At 55.4% G+C, this 14,288-nt stretch overlaps 1 protein-coding gene across 2 annotated transcripts in view; it reads right to left on the bottom strand.

Moving 5' to 3' along the window:
- Positions 1–2,154: 2,154 nt before the first annotated feature.
- The window catches only part of TENM2 (teneurin transmembrane protein 2), an 883,834-nt gene continuing 871,700 nt past the window's right edge, over positions 2,155–14,288 (bottom strand). The window contains exons 28-29 of one of the 2 annotated variants that reach the window (XM_036239731.1): positions 4,818–4,948; positions 2,155–3,259 (exon numbers count right to left, since the gene is read on the bottom strand). In XM_036239731.1, the coding sequence (XP_036095624.1) occupies positions 2,498–3,259; positions 4,818–4,948 (893 nt within the window). In that variant the 3' untranslated portion in view covers positions 2,155–2,497. The remainder of the gene's footprint in view (positions 3,260–4,817; positions 4,949–14,288) is intronic. The other variant, XM_036239730.1, reaches the window with a different exon arrangement.

Raw genomic sequence — 14,288 nt, forward strand, 5'->3', positions numbered from 1 at the left:
GGCTCCCCTGCCTGTCCTCACTGCACCAGACCCTCATCTATGAAACTAAACCGGACTCCCTCTGGTGTTTGATTGAAGAAGTGCAGTCTTCAGTCTTTGTCTCTTCTGAACCCTGTCCACCTCTTCCGTGTTCCCGCCTCACCCACCACAGTCCCTTTGCATACGCCGCTCCCTGGTCTGGAATGCATTTCCTCCTCTTCGCCTGGGTAACGTCTATGTCGCTTTCAGACCTCAGCAGTTCTGTGCCATTCTCAGTCCAGGTCACGTCCCCAATATGCGCGTCCGTGGCTTTATAAATCTATCTTTTCTGGCACTAACACCCCTGCGTGTCATTTTCACTTCTTAGTTACTTCTTTGGCTATGGTCTCTCTGCAGCCCTGACTATGAGACGCACGAGGGGAGGAAGGACCCGTGCTGATGTCTACTCACCCCGTTTACCCCCAGAACGTAGCCCAGGACCCCCTGTGGCGAGCCCTCAGTATGATGGTGAATGAACAGAAGGTGCGGAGTAGCGTGAACAAGCATGGTGTGCAGGGCCCTGGGCACTGTCTTGGCATGTAGTGAGCGTTTGTAAATACTGGCTATTAATGATATTATTCTAACTGTAGGATTGGTGCCAAGAAAATTCATCGAGATCCTAAGTGCTCTTCTTACTTGGGTTGTCCTAAGTGTGCATGTTTTGGGGTGAATTGATCTAGTCTGGAAGAGGATACAAGCGCACACTCACGGGACCATGCGAACACAGGAACGGCTCCCAGTGTGGCGAAGGTGTTCGCTGTCTGTCTCCTGCCAGCACCTCCCAGAGCTAGGAGGTGGGAGCAGGGAGACACCCCACTGTCCCCGGAGGCCTCCAGTGACCCATCCAGGGTGGGCCTGGGGTCCTCACCGACCACAGGTTCCAGTCCAGATGCTTTTCTCCACCTGTGTCACACGGAGAGGAGGCTGCAGGTGTGGCCAAAGCCCCCCCAAAACTTCAAAATACCAGCTCGCCCCCTTTTCCCCAGCAACTTCCACCCTGTTCTTGCCTCAAAGCATTTCCACAGAAGACCAGTGTCCACAGGAGTTTTAGAGACTTTATTTATGTATAAACCATTTAAACACTTTGCCATAAATTATCTTTGCCTGTCCCTAGTCTTTGCTTAGCAGCAAATTAAAATTAATATAAAAACTTGATGAACAATTCATACATGTATATTACAAAAAAGTTCCTGTACCAAAGTTCTTCTTAGACATTTGTGTGTGTGTGTGTGTGTTTTGTTTTTTTAAAACTTTTTTGTTTGTTTGTTTGTGGTTTTTTTTTTTTTTTTTTTTGTGTGTGGGTTTTCTTTTTTTTTTTTCTTTTTTCTTGTTTTATTTGTTTTCTCTCCTCGTGGTGACTGTCATGTGATTGTCTCAGTTTCTGGACCAAACAAACACACTAAGAATTTTAAATCTGAAACAGTGATTGTGCCTTGAGGCTCAGGTATGTACAGGGTGACCTGGAGTGGTGCCCGTTAGCAAAGGAGTCACAATGCCACAGATCTACCGCAACTGATGACCCACGAACTACGGAATCTAAACAGACTACACCCTGTAACTGCGCATGACTGTCCACAATGGAATCTTCAAAGACAAAAGAGTATGAAGTTGATCTGTAGTGAGTATAGCCACCGTTCTGCATTAAATTGTACACTCTGCGCTCCCATGAATTAGCTCAGGCCCGGCCCGAGGCACCTGAGTGTTAAGTGCTGAGCGGTATTATTTCGCTTTGACGTTGGATCGGAATTTCCTCGGTTCCCCCCACCCCCGCGCCCTCGTGTTTTTATTTCTCTTTAAAAAGTATTTCCAGTGCTCACTCTTTCACTTGTATGCGCCCCCCCCCCCCCAGTCGCTACACACAAATCGCCCCAAAGTCGTGTTTTAAAATGCACCTGTGTTGAAAGGAAAACGTCCGGAGTCTTTGTCCGACAAGCAGTCTGCACGGGTCCCCTCGGCCAGTCTGGTGGTGTCGGTCCCCCGGGAAGTCTCTGCGTTGTCGCTCACGCGTGAATTAGCGAGGTAATAGGATGTGAGGCCTCTCGCCTTCATCTTTGTGTTTTTCGGTCATGTATTTGCTTTGCTTTTTGTTGTGTGTGTGCGTGTGTGTGTGTCTGTGTGCACGCTCACGCATGTGGGTGTTCTTTGTTCCTTCTGCGTCTCTTTTCTGTGTAGACCCAGAACAAGTGGGTCATATTTTAGGGGAACTTGGAACATTGTGTGTGTCCGTCCATTCATTCATTCATTCGTTCGTTGGTTGTGTTTTCCTCGGAATTTTCCGCCGGGCTTCAGTCTGCTTTGGGATGTGGGACGTCCGGCTGGGACAGTAGCATCGGAACTCAGAAAATGTGAGTTTGTTTGCCACTGGAGCCCAAAGCAGCCCGGCCGCAGTGCCCCTGTTAGGTGTTCGTCTCCTTAGGAGAGGAGAGGACAGTCACTCCCGTTGAGCCATCCAGACAAGGAATGGCAGCCGGCGATTTTGTTACCTCTTTCCCATCTCATTCTGTCTTAGGAACTGGATGTTGCTGCTACAGTCCGCGAGTTCTGGGTACTGCTCCACAGGAAGCACGTAGTAGCCCTCGTAGCCCTGCACACGGCCCGTGCTCAGGAGCTGCTGCTTCTCACCCTCAGTCCACAGGCGGCTCCCCTCTCTCCCGTCCCTGGCTTTCTGCTGCTCCTTGGCCCAGGCGGTGCCCAGCGCCCGCTGTCGGGCCTGGTCCAGCACGCGGGCCTTCTCTTCGTCCAGGGTGTCGGGGGTGAGGCCGTAGCGGATGCTCAGCAGCAGGGTGTTGTACTGGAATTCAATGTTGGTGAACCTTCGAGTCCTGCCGTTGACCAGCAGCGTGGGCTGCGACACGGTCACGTTCACCCCGCTCTCCAGCACCTTGCGGCCGATGGTGGTGCCCAGCGTGACCAGGTCGCCGTCGGCTGAGCCGATCTTCACGAAGTAGTGGGTGTCTTTGCCCTCGATGCTGTAGTGCATTTTGTCCAGGTAGTAGGCGTTGTTGAGCACGGAGGCCACCTTGCGGCTGTCCTCGCTGGCGATGCTGGACACGCCGGTGGTCACCCGCCCTTCTTTGATGGCGAACATGATGCCCTTGCCGATGATGGGCGTGGTGGTGGCAAACCAGTGGCCGGCTTTCTCTCGGATGCTGGCGTGCAGCTTTTTAGAAATGACCTGCCCCTCGAGAGCCAGGAAGGCCTGGTTGTGCCGCTCCGTCGTCTGCTGGACCCCTGTGATGAGCTGTGGGTGTGAGAAAACACAGAGGGCTGAGGCAGTGGGCAGCGCAACCGTGCGCGTGGGCGGGGAGCTCGTCACCAAAGGGCCAGAGAGGGAAGAGCTGGGCCGCCCCGGCAGGAACTAGGCTTGTGTTCGGGATCTGAGCAGACATAGGCTTACCTTTCAGCACTAAGACGGGCTGGCGTTCTGGGGAGGCCACCTTGCGTCTGGAGGCTCAGCACCTTGCTAGCACCTGCACCCAGCTCTGCGCACCTGCCACGTCTCTCCCCGACGGGAGGAGGGCGCTCCGCACCCTGACAGCTGTCACGCACACGTCAGACCCAGGAATGTCCTGACCTGAAGGGCTGGGTGTGTGTGTGAGCAGCTGTGAACCCTGCCACAGTGACCCAGATTTCTCGGAGGCCAATGCCCTGGTTATTTATGAACTTGGGGTAAGACCTTGCTACTCAGAGTCTGGCCAGGAGCAGAACCCCCGGGGCCCACCCTGGTGGAACAGCAGAATCTCAGACCTCACTCGGGCCCTCGTGAGTCAGAAGCCGCCTGCTAACGAGACACCCTGGGTGGTTTGTGTGCCTACTGGGGTTTGAGGTGCACCAGGCTAGGACGGTCTGGCTTCGTGGGCCAGAGGGATTAGCCCTGGACCCCGAGTCATTTGCTTTGGATTTCAGCCCTGACTCTGCAGAGGGAGGAAATCTCCATTACCGCCTTGGCCTTCAGTTCTCCACTCACAAATTACAACTTGTCTCAATTGGTGGTTGGGGGACAGGCGGGGATAATGGAAGAGGCTGTGTTTGGGAGGTAACGGCACTCAGATAAATGAGAGAAATGATGGCTATTCATCCACTGAGTGGTCCCCGAGGGGCGGAACTGCAAGAACGCTGTTCTCAACGACCCAGCGGCCTCTCCTCGTCTCTGCACAGTCTGGACAATTATCCCGAGCAGCTGAGGCCTCTCCAACGTCCACAGTGCTGAGTGCCGGTCCCGTGGCAGGGCTGTCGGAGCAAGGGTGCCCACCCCTCCGTCCTGTGCGGCAGAGCCCCGAGCTGCACCCACATGGAAAACGACCACCCTGTGGTCATCACGGCGAGACCCAAGGACAGATGATGTTCTGCAAACTCAATCTGTATACATTTGGGCCGTAAAACCCTGACGTTTTATGTGTGGCATAAAAATGTTCTCTAATGGGAAACTGCAAACCCTCGTTTTATGACGTTCCATAAAAGCCGGAAGGTTTATGATATTATAGACGGTGCAGATGGTGGGTTGCTGCTAGATTTCTCTGGGCTGTTGTTAATCAAGGAGTGACTCGGGGGTATAGACGGAACAGACAATGATACCACAATTAAGGTCATAATCGAGGTTCCAAAGAAATATGCGCTGAGCCAGACAGGTCAACGTCGACACTGGCTTTCCCGGGAAGTCACAGCGTTTCGGGTCCCTTTTATACCCAGCGCCAGTGTTTCCCCCCTCTGCCGACGTGCCCTGGGCTCCCCTGCGGTTCTGTTTGCAAAAGGGACCGATGAGGACGGTGGATTGTGTTCTCGGTGGAACCTCCACTTACCTGCCCGTTCTCACTGGCTTGACTCTCCGACAGTTCGTAGGGAGGAGGCACGAAGTACATTTTGGCTCTTGGGAAGCCAGGGATTATGTTGCTGAGCTGAAATCCAAACATCACAAGCCAGCTTTTCACATCTAGGGTGGAAACAGAAACAGAGAGAGACTGCTGAAATCACCACGGGTGGGAAGCAGTGGGGGGTTCTGGGGAGAGAGCAAAGTACAGTGGATGGTGCGACTCCGGCAGGAAGGTCCCCTGGTCCCGACCTCGCGCTTCTTTACACGGGTCCTCGGAAGCGGAGGTCCTTCCAGACTCCGTCCGTTCCCAGCCCCCTTGGCGGTTGGGAAGGCCAGTGCTGGAATGAGGTAGTTCCAGCTTCAAATGCCCTTGCTTGTGACCTTGGGCAAACACCTGTCCTTCTCTGCACTCCGGGCTCCTCAGAGGTGACCTGGGGTAGCTCCTGACTGGTCTCGTTGGTTGTTGAGGACTGAAGGACAAAGGCCCTGCGCAGGGCTTATCACAGTGCACAAGGATTGCTCAAACTCATGAGCGCCTCTGTCAGCCAGGTGTTTAAGGGAGCATCCATCACGTGCCAGTCAGTGAGTTTCGAAGCTAGAGCTCCAGGGATCAGCTGGATGGATAAGTGACGATGAGCAACACTGCAGGACACTGGGCGGGGGCCGCGCAGAGCTGGCTCGTCATGCAAAGGAGGGTCTGAGGGTGTGTGGACTGCAGAGTCCTCTGGCTCCTGGGCCCTGTTCTCAGGGACTGCTCGCCCAGGAGAGCTCTGCGTGCTCAGAGTAAGACCACCCTTCCCCGGCCAGAGGTCGAGACCGAGTCTCTTGCACTGGGAATCACACCTCCGGCCCACGGGTCCTGCCCTCCATGGGATGGTCCGGGCTCCCCCAGGGCACCTTGCCCCTTCCACGTGATCAGCGGAGAGCCTGGACGTCCGCCCCTCACAACACTCAGTCTCACCCACACCCTCGGCCCGGAGACCAGCAGGGCTCCCTTCTTATGCTCCTTCCCCGTTTATAACAGGCACCCCACCTTCACGCAGACCACACCTGTGTCTGCAGCCCACTGCTTCCCAACTCCCGAAACACTCCCATCGGGCTCTGCCTGAGCCCCCATGTCATCGACCTCCTCCTAATGTTCCTTTCCCTTCTCGCTCTCCCCGGTGGGGGCTGCTCTCTGGGCTTCTACATCACTGAGCCTGGAGGTCTGAGAGTCCTTGCTGGAGTCCCTGCTGACACCAGGGCCACTCGCCTGCGCTTCTCCACGCCGTTGGGCTTCGCTGTCCTCCGTCCCTGTGCCTGAGCTCACTCTTGGTGATGTCATCATGCGCGCGCTGGGCCCTCATGCCCCCTGGGTTCCCTGGATCACCCTTCCCCACCCTCTCTCGCGCTCCTCCCTGCCTGATCACTCTTCCTCCACTGCGCCAATGTCACGCGCTTCTCCCGGGACCACCGTGGACTCTTTCCGGCTTACTCCTTTTGTGTCACCTGATACGCTTGCTCCTTGACCCTCTCCCTCCCTAGGACCATAAATCCATCCTGAATGTCTCCCGTCCCTCAATATCCTGCTCTCTCTTTTTTAAAAAATATGTTTCTATTGATTTTTTGGGAGAGAGGAAGGGAGGGGGGGGAGAGAGAGAAACATTGATGCGAGAGAGAAACATGGGAAAAAGAAACATCAATCAGCCTCCTCCTGCCTGTACCCTACCCGGGGATCGAGCCTGCAACCTGGGCATGTGCCCTGACTGGGAGTCGAACCAGTGAGCTCTTGGTGCAGGGGCCACGCTCAGCCACTGAGCCCCACCGGCCAGGGCCCTTCTTCTCTTACTGAACACACGTCCCGTGGCCAGTCATCAGACTCATTCCCTGCGTCTATTCTCAGATCCTTCGCCCCCGCCTCACTTCATCACACCTGCTCGGTGAAATCACAATTTTGGTTAAATTCGAGTCTTCGCCTATTCCCTGTTTCTGTGCGGCTGAATGTGCCTGGAGAGACGAACGTCACCGTGCGGAGTGGTGTCACTTTACCTTCCTGACCATGGCCCCCAGTTGTGCCTGCCTGCTCCCTGGCCACCTGACTGCACTCCCCTCCCCTCCCCTCCCAGTCATCCTCCCATCGTCCTGGGTGATGCCACACGTCATCTCTGCTTCCCCTTCTCCGCTCTGGCCCCTGACCTGTCTCCTGCTCCCCGAGGGGATTTCCCTAAACTCTCCTCGCGTGTTCCAGCCGACCAGCATCCAGCCCCAGCCCCCCACCTTCCTCCCAGCCCCAGCCCCCCACCTTCCTCCCGGCCCCATCCCCCACCTTCCTCCCAGCCCCAGCCCCCCACCTTCCTCCCAGCCCCATCCCCCCACCTTCCTCCCAGAGCTGTTTAACTCCGCCTCCGGGGTGCACCAGGGCCGTCCTTTCTTGCCCACTCACGGACATCACCCCAGCAACTCCCCTCCCCCAGGCCATCAACTTACTCCTGGCGGATCAACCCCGTCAGCACACAAACATGCGACTAAATGTCCACCTTAAAAAACAACTCCTCCCTGGTCTCTCCTTCTCCCTTTAACCACCACTCATGTCTCACCCTCCTTTCCAAAAGCTGCTCAAATTTAAAATAATTCTCCATACCCGTTGTCTCCCATCCTCTTTCCGTTCTCCCTTGGATCGGACTTGCCCCTGACCATTGAACACCGCCTGCCGAGGCCTCGAACGCCCTCCGTGCTGCGGAGTCCGGCGTTAATCTGGGTCCTCACCTTACGGGATCTGTCGGACGCACTGGGCAGCCTGAAGGTTCCTGCCTCCCCCCCTCGGCTTTCTGCACAACGTATTCTTTTCTGTGTCCTCCTCCCTCCTCCCTTGGCAGCCATTCCGCGTTCTGTTTTGGTCCCTCCTCCTGTCCCCAGTCTCTTAATGTTGGGGTGTCCTAGACTCAACCCACGGACCCCATTCTCTCCACTTCCACAGACACGGTGACCTCAGGCAGCCTCCGGCCCCAAAAGGCCATCTCCGTGAGATGCCGACTCGGAAGCTAGTGTCTCCACCCTGGATAGAGCACCGACGGCCAACGGGTGTACCTACTTACGTCCCCAGCTTCCATCGGACACCGAGCTCCTGGGCTTGCTCCCAAACCTGTCCCACCGTCGTCCCGGCCGCCAGCCACCATCCCTGACCTCGTACGTTTCTCACTCCCACATCTAGGCCGTCAATAAATCCTTCACTTTTTTAAAAATTGAGGTAACTTAACATAATATAAAATTCATCACTTTAAGCATTTTATTTTATTTTTATGATTTTTTTTTTTTTTTTATCCTCACCCAAGGACATTTTCCATTTTTGTTCAGATAGAGTGGGAGGGAGAGAAAGGAAGAGGAAGAGGAAGAGAGAGAAAGAGAGAGAGAGAGAGAGACAGAGAGAGAGAGAGAGAGATGTGAAAGGGACACATCCAGTGGCTGCCTGCCGCACGACCCCAACCAGGGCCGGGGATGAACTGCAACCAAGGTACGTGCCCTTGAATGGAATCAAACCCGCAACTCATTGGTCCACGGGCCGATGCTCTAACCGCTGAGCCAAACCGGCCAGGGCCACTTTAACCATTTAAAGTACACAGTGCAGTGGCTTCAGAATATTCAGTGTTATACAACCATCAGGACTATTAGTTCCAGAACATTTCATCACCTCCGAAAGAAACCTCATGCCCACTGCAGTCATTCTGCACCCTCCTCTCCCCAGCCCTGCCAGCCCCCAGCTGCGTGGCTCCCCAGCTTTGCATGTTCACGTTCACTGGCACCACTGTGCGGCCATATCCAGGTATCACCTGTGTAGGTATTTACGTCCTGGTTTTTGAAAAATAAATTTGCCTTTTCCACTTAAGTCAGTCCATTTTATTTTTGGAAGAAAACTCCTTAAATTAAAAAAAAATTATTGTTTTTAAGTTGCTTTTTAGAAAGCAAAGAAGGGAGAGGGAGAGAGAAATACTGATATGAGAGAGAGACGTTGATTGGCTGCATCCACATGCCTCCTACTGAGGATTAAGCCTAGAACCAGGGCATGTACCCTGACTGGGAATCGAACTGGGACCTCTAAGTCCATGGGACAATGTTCAATCCACTGAGCCACACTGTCCAGGCAAGCCAGGCCATGTTTTTGTTTTTGTTTTTAATCCTCACCTGAGGACATTTTTCCATCTTTGTTCAGATAGAGTGGGAGGGAAGGAGAAGAACAGAGAGAGAGAGAGGAGAGAGAGAGAGAGAGAGAGAGACAGACAGAGAGAGACAGACAGACAGACAAAGAAACATCGATGCGAAAGGAACACGTCGAGTGGCTGCCTCCTGCACCACCCCAACCAGGGCTGGGGACGAATTGCAACCGAGGTACATGCCCTTGCCCGAATCAAACCCGTGACTCACTGGTCCACAGGCCGATGCTCGAACCACTGAGCCAAACCGGCCAGGGCAAGCTAGTCCATTTTGAAAGAGAAACTTTGTCACTACCATAAACGGGAAAGCAGACTCACTTGATGTAAACAGAAAATAACTGTAAAATTAAAACAAAGAAAACAAGCGATGCAATTAAATTGAGCATGACTTTGCTGCCAGCTACTGGGGGAGTCTTAGATCCGCTCCCTCTGTTACACGGGGAGATCAGACGCGTCAGTGAGGTGGTAAACAGACAGTAGCCGGTGGAGACATCCTCCCCCCCACTGATTTGGAAGAATAAAAAGAGGACTGAAGAGAGACTGTATCACCCTCTGTTTCCATGCTTTTTACTACTTCATCTGCACCCCACGCAGGATGGCCCCACCATTCACCATAGACGCAGGCTGTGTAGGGAGGTCCCAGGACGGCAAGGGAGGTCTTTGGCTCAGAGGACACTCCCCTCCCCGTCTTGTCCCTGTAGAGGTCCCTCTGGAGCAGTCAGGAGGTGATCCTGGTCCCTGCCTGTGAGACCAGGGATTCTGAGGGCCACGCCCACGAACAAGACCGCTCACGCCTCTGCCCCTCTCCTTTCTAACCCGACCTGGTTTCTGAGTCTAACCCTATTGCGAAGTGTTTATTCAAGTTGCCGGGCTCCTTCTCCACTCTGCAGGGGCCACTGTCGGGGCACCACAAACACCCCCTCCTTTGGAAGTCATTGGTATTGTCCAGCGCAGGCTCCCCACACCGTCTGTTGAGGGGGAGTCCTGCCGGGGGAGCTGGGGATGCGGCCGGCGGAGGAGAGCTCACCCTGCCCTTCGCAGGGGCTCGGGACAGGGGTTGTGTCGCTGTCTGGAAGTGGGTAACGCTGTCAGCCCAGCAGTTGGGTGTTGTGTGGGTAGAAGAAGAGGGTGAGGGAAGAAGGAGGCTGTGTCTTCCTCTTCACGTAGGGAAATTCAACCTCACACTCCGACTCTGCTCACGGGTGCCTGGCGTTGTAAACCCAACGACCCGCCCAGGACAAGGGGCAAGGTGAACACACAGGCCAGTGTGGGTTACATCTAGGAGTTTGGCTCCACTGAAATGTGTCGGGGGTTTCAGGACGGCCAAAGCCATGGCCCTCAGAGATTATGGATCCATGTCACGTGGAGCCGGAGACCCCTCCCCACATCCTCCAGAAAATTATGCAAAGATGGTATCCTCACTTTCCATCTACGGAGTTCCCATGTGTGTGTGCATTGCCGCACCTGCATGGCAACCATTCCTGCCATTCATTGGCCTCCGTGCTGGGCTGGGAGCTTTCTGAGGGACAGTTCATTTCTGTTTCCACTCCCATGGGTGGGTACTATTATCATCACTATTTTGCTGATGAAGAAACTAAGGCTCAGAGAGGTTAAGACATTTGCTCAAGTTGCACAGCACGTGAAGGGCAGGGCTGGAAATGGTGATGTGTTCAGGTGCTGCCCTCAGAAGGAAAAGGCCTGAGGCTGGGCTCTGGTCCTGGTTGTCCAGGACCGGGGAGTCTGCTGGGTACGAACACTGGGAGGGAGGTCTGTCTCCTAGTCTGTCTTTTACTGATACTGTTTTCCCACAGATGTGTCAATCATCAATATAGTGCCTTCAAAAATAACTGCTAAACAGGCTGCTGCTTCGGAGCCCGTGAGTGGGAAAGGGATCTTTCTTGTCCTCCTTTGCCCCTTCCTGGCAGCTGCCCCGGCTCTGGCTCCGGTGTCTGGGCGCTTCCAGCCCGGGCTCTGCAGGCTCCCCCGTATACCACGCAGTCCCAGGAGGAAGCCACTGTCCGGCCTCAGGAGCTGCCTTTCTGCACCCAGACAGCTGTTTGCAAGCAGCAAAGACCCTCTTGAGCACCAGAGAGAAGGTTCTGTTCCTTACGGCCCTCCCGACTACCTCTTAATTACTTCTGCTTAAATCGTGAGCAGCAAGTTCAGCCACTCTGCTCCCCTCCTAAGGGGCACATTAAGACTTGCTTAGATGGGGGTCTGCAGATGAGCCCACATGTGGAGCGTGGAGAATGAGTTATGTTCTCTGCTGGGTCCTCTCTCCAGAGGTCATGTGTCCTGCCCCTGCCCCGGGATCGGCTGGTGCCTGGTCCCGCTGTCTCTCTCCCCAGCCCCCCAGTCCAGCTTGTGGGCATCGGCCCAGCCACATGGCTTCTCTAACTGCCTTTATGTCAGACTCTCTTTAGTGGTTTCCGGATTCACTTTTGTTGGACTTAGTTCAACTCGATTTCATTCCCCTGTATTCAGCCTCCGAAGCACTGGAATGAGGGAAGCCAGGGCGCAAGGCTCGGGGCGCACGGAGGTGGGACCTCGGGTTCGCGAGCCGACGGGGGCACAGGTACTGGACCGGGTGGGATGAGCGAGGCGGAGGAGCAGCGGTGTCGCCAGCGCCCCCCAGCGGCGGTGGTGCCCTTGATGGGCCACCAGGGCAGTAGCCGGGTGGTACCGGGTGCTAGCGGGGTGGGAGCTGCCTGGGCCCTGCTGCTGGGACCCTGCACCCCTGACAACCAGGGAACAGCAGCCTCGGGAACTGGGCCCTGAGCGGGAGCCAGGCGGACAAGCAGGTGCCGGCAGCCCGAGTCCTGGGCACCGTTTCCATGTCGGGGACCGTTAGGGATTCAACAGGACTGTCATCCGGGAGGGTGTCTTTGTTCCCTAGACCGCTGTGAAGAGAAACCACCCCAGGACGTGTCTGCACAGCTGGAGAGGGGAGGCTGTGCCGTCGGAAGGAGAGACGGGTACAGAAGCTGCTCGTGTAACGGCCCAGGGGGTGTCCCCCCAGCCCCCAACCACAGGATTCCACCATCATCGCCCAGCCTTGCCCAGCGGCCCACCATCCACGGCGGCAGAGGCTCCGTCGAGCGGGACAGAGGCCGTGAAGGGAAGTGAGCTGAAGACCCTGGGCGGAGGCCCAGGCCACGGCCCCGCGACCCTCCCTCTGCGGGCCATCGCGGTGTGGAGGCCCAAGGACCCACAACCATGGCAGCCTCCAGAGGCACCGATGGGGGAGAACGGAAAGAGTCAGCCCCGCTGGAGGGGGGCCAATAGCAGGGCGAAGAGTGGGTGCCCCACCCAGATTCTGGCTCAGATAGTGAAGGTCCTCCACTCCAGGCCCCCCAGCAGCCAGCTTACCGCAGAAGGGGAGGGCAGCCCAGCCAAGGTCACACGGATGGTTCCGGGCCTGAGCGCCAACGCCCATGAGACTGCCCCCCCCTTCCAGCGGCCACCGCAGCAGACCCCTGGAGCCAGGCAGCCCACAGCCCAGGGGGCCGACCTCAGCCCCCATCAACGGTGGGGCCCCCTCATCCCCAGTACCACAGTGATTCCAACTCAGAGGACACCCACAACTACCATCTGGTGTCTGCCAGTTTTTCCAACTGACCTGTACCCTACCCAGCACTGCCCCCGACCTTCCCCGTAATTGATGACATCAAAACACCCCCCCCCCTTTTCCTGGAGACTCAGGAGGGCCAAAGCCAAGAGCCTCTTGCTTTTTTCCTCTCTCACCGACCAAGGGTTGGGGGAAGGGATCCATCTTTTGTGTTCAGAGGCACCAACTCCTTCTGCTAAGTTGGGCTGAGACGGAACCAGCAGCTCCCACCTGCCCCTGGTGGTTTCTCTTCCCCACCCGTTTATTTTTTGTTTCCCCTCTACCTTGAACTGCCACGTGCCACCTGAGCCTCCAGGGAAAACAAAAACAGGCAAAAGAAAAGAAAAGAAAACTCTAACCTTTTTTTTTTTTTTGCCTTTTCAGGAGAACCAAGAACGTAGCTGAGGGGTCAGTGAGGTTGACTGCGCTCTGGGAACGATTTTGTCTGGGCCTTGGTAGGTTTGTTCAGCTTCCTTACAGGTCTCTGAACGCTGGCCTCTGGCTGATTCCTGCCTAAGGTCCCAGTGCCCAGCAAGGCGCTCGGAAGCACGTTCTGGGGCGTGGAAGACTCTTCTCCGACGGCTGAGCCAGGCGTGATCTGCTTCCCCGGTCACACTGCTCCTCCATCTGGACACTGCTCCTCCCACCCACACCCCACTTCATGCCACCTGTTCAGAAAGGCCTCTGTGCGCACCCGAAGCAGACACGCCCTATACTCTCTGTCTAACCCCTCAACCTATTTTATTTGTTTTCATAGCACTTATCATGATCTGAAACTGTATACGCGTGTGTGTTTTCCTGAGAGGTGCTTTAATCAGAAACTGCGGTGAAGGGGGGGGGGGGGGACAAACGTCAGGCTGAGCCCCAGGGAGAGAGGAGCCTGGCAGAGTAGCATGGGGATGAGCGCCTCCCCACGAGGGGGCAGAATGGGAGGGAACCAGCTTGGCCATAGCTCCTGGGCTCACAAGGTACCAGCTGCTTCAGTTGGGGGACGGCTAGGCCCAACTTCAAAGGGTCTGGAACTTGCCAGTGAGGCATGGCGTGGCCACACGATCTTTAAGACGGGCCATTTCTCCCTGCGGCATGGGACAGAGTGGGCAGCACTATGCTCCAGGCAGTTGGGATGGACAGGTGACTCCTTGTCACCTGAGGGTAGGGGCCCCTTAGGCTTGATGCCTCTCTGGCCCATGGCCAAGAGCTGTTAAGTTTCTTGGAACTTGGGGGCCTTGGACTTGGGGTCCCCATGTTGTTCCCCCACAATGCATGGGCAATGCCTGGCTTCTTTGCTGGAAGTTGGTCTCTTTGGATCTCCATCCATCCATCCATCCATCCATCCATCCATCCATCCATCTAGATTTCCTCGCTCATTTCCCTGAGGACAGGGACTTTATCTTGCTTGCCTCTGCTTCTCTAGTTGTAAGTATATGTTAGATGCTATGAAAATATTTGTGGAATGGGTGAATGGATGGGTTGACGGATGTAGGCGGATGGACAGGGACCCTCATTTCACCAATTTCTCACGAAGAAGTAGACCATTGCCCTCTTTGGTCTCTCGATCCATAGCCTCTCAAAGCTTCCTACATGCTTCTGACTTTTGCTTATAGTTTTCCTTTAGCCTTGAGCCCATTTCTGCCAATCAAGATTGCCTTCATTAGTCCAGTTTGAC

This window comes from Molossus molossus, unplaced genomic scaffold (assembly GCF_014108415.1).
Source record: "Molossus molossus isolate mMolMol1 unplaced genomic scaffold, mMolMol1.p scaffold_m16_p_4, whole genome shotgun sequence".
NCBI classification, from domain to species: domain Eukaryota; kingdom Metazoa; phylum Chordata; class Mammalia; order Chiroptera; family Molossidae; genus Molossus; species Molossus molossus.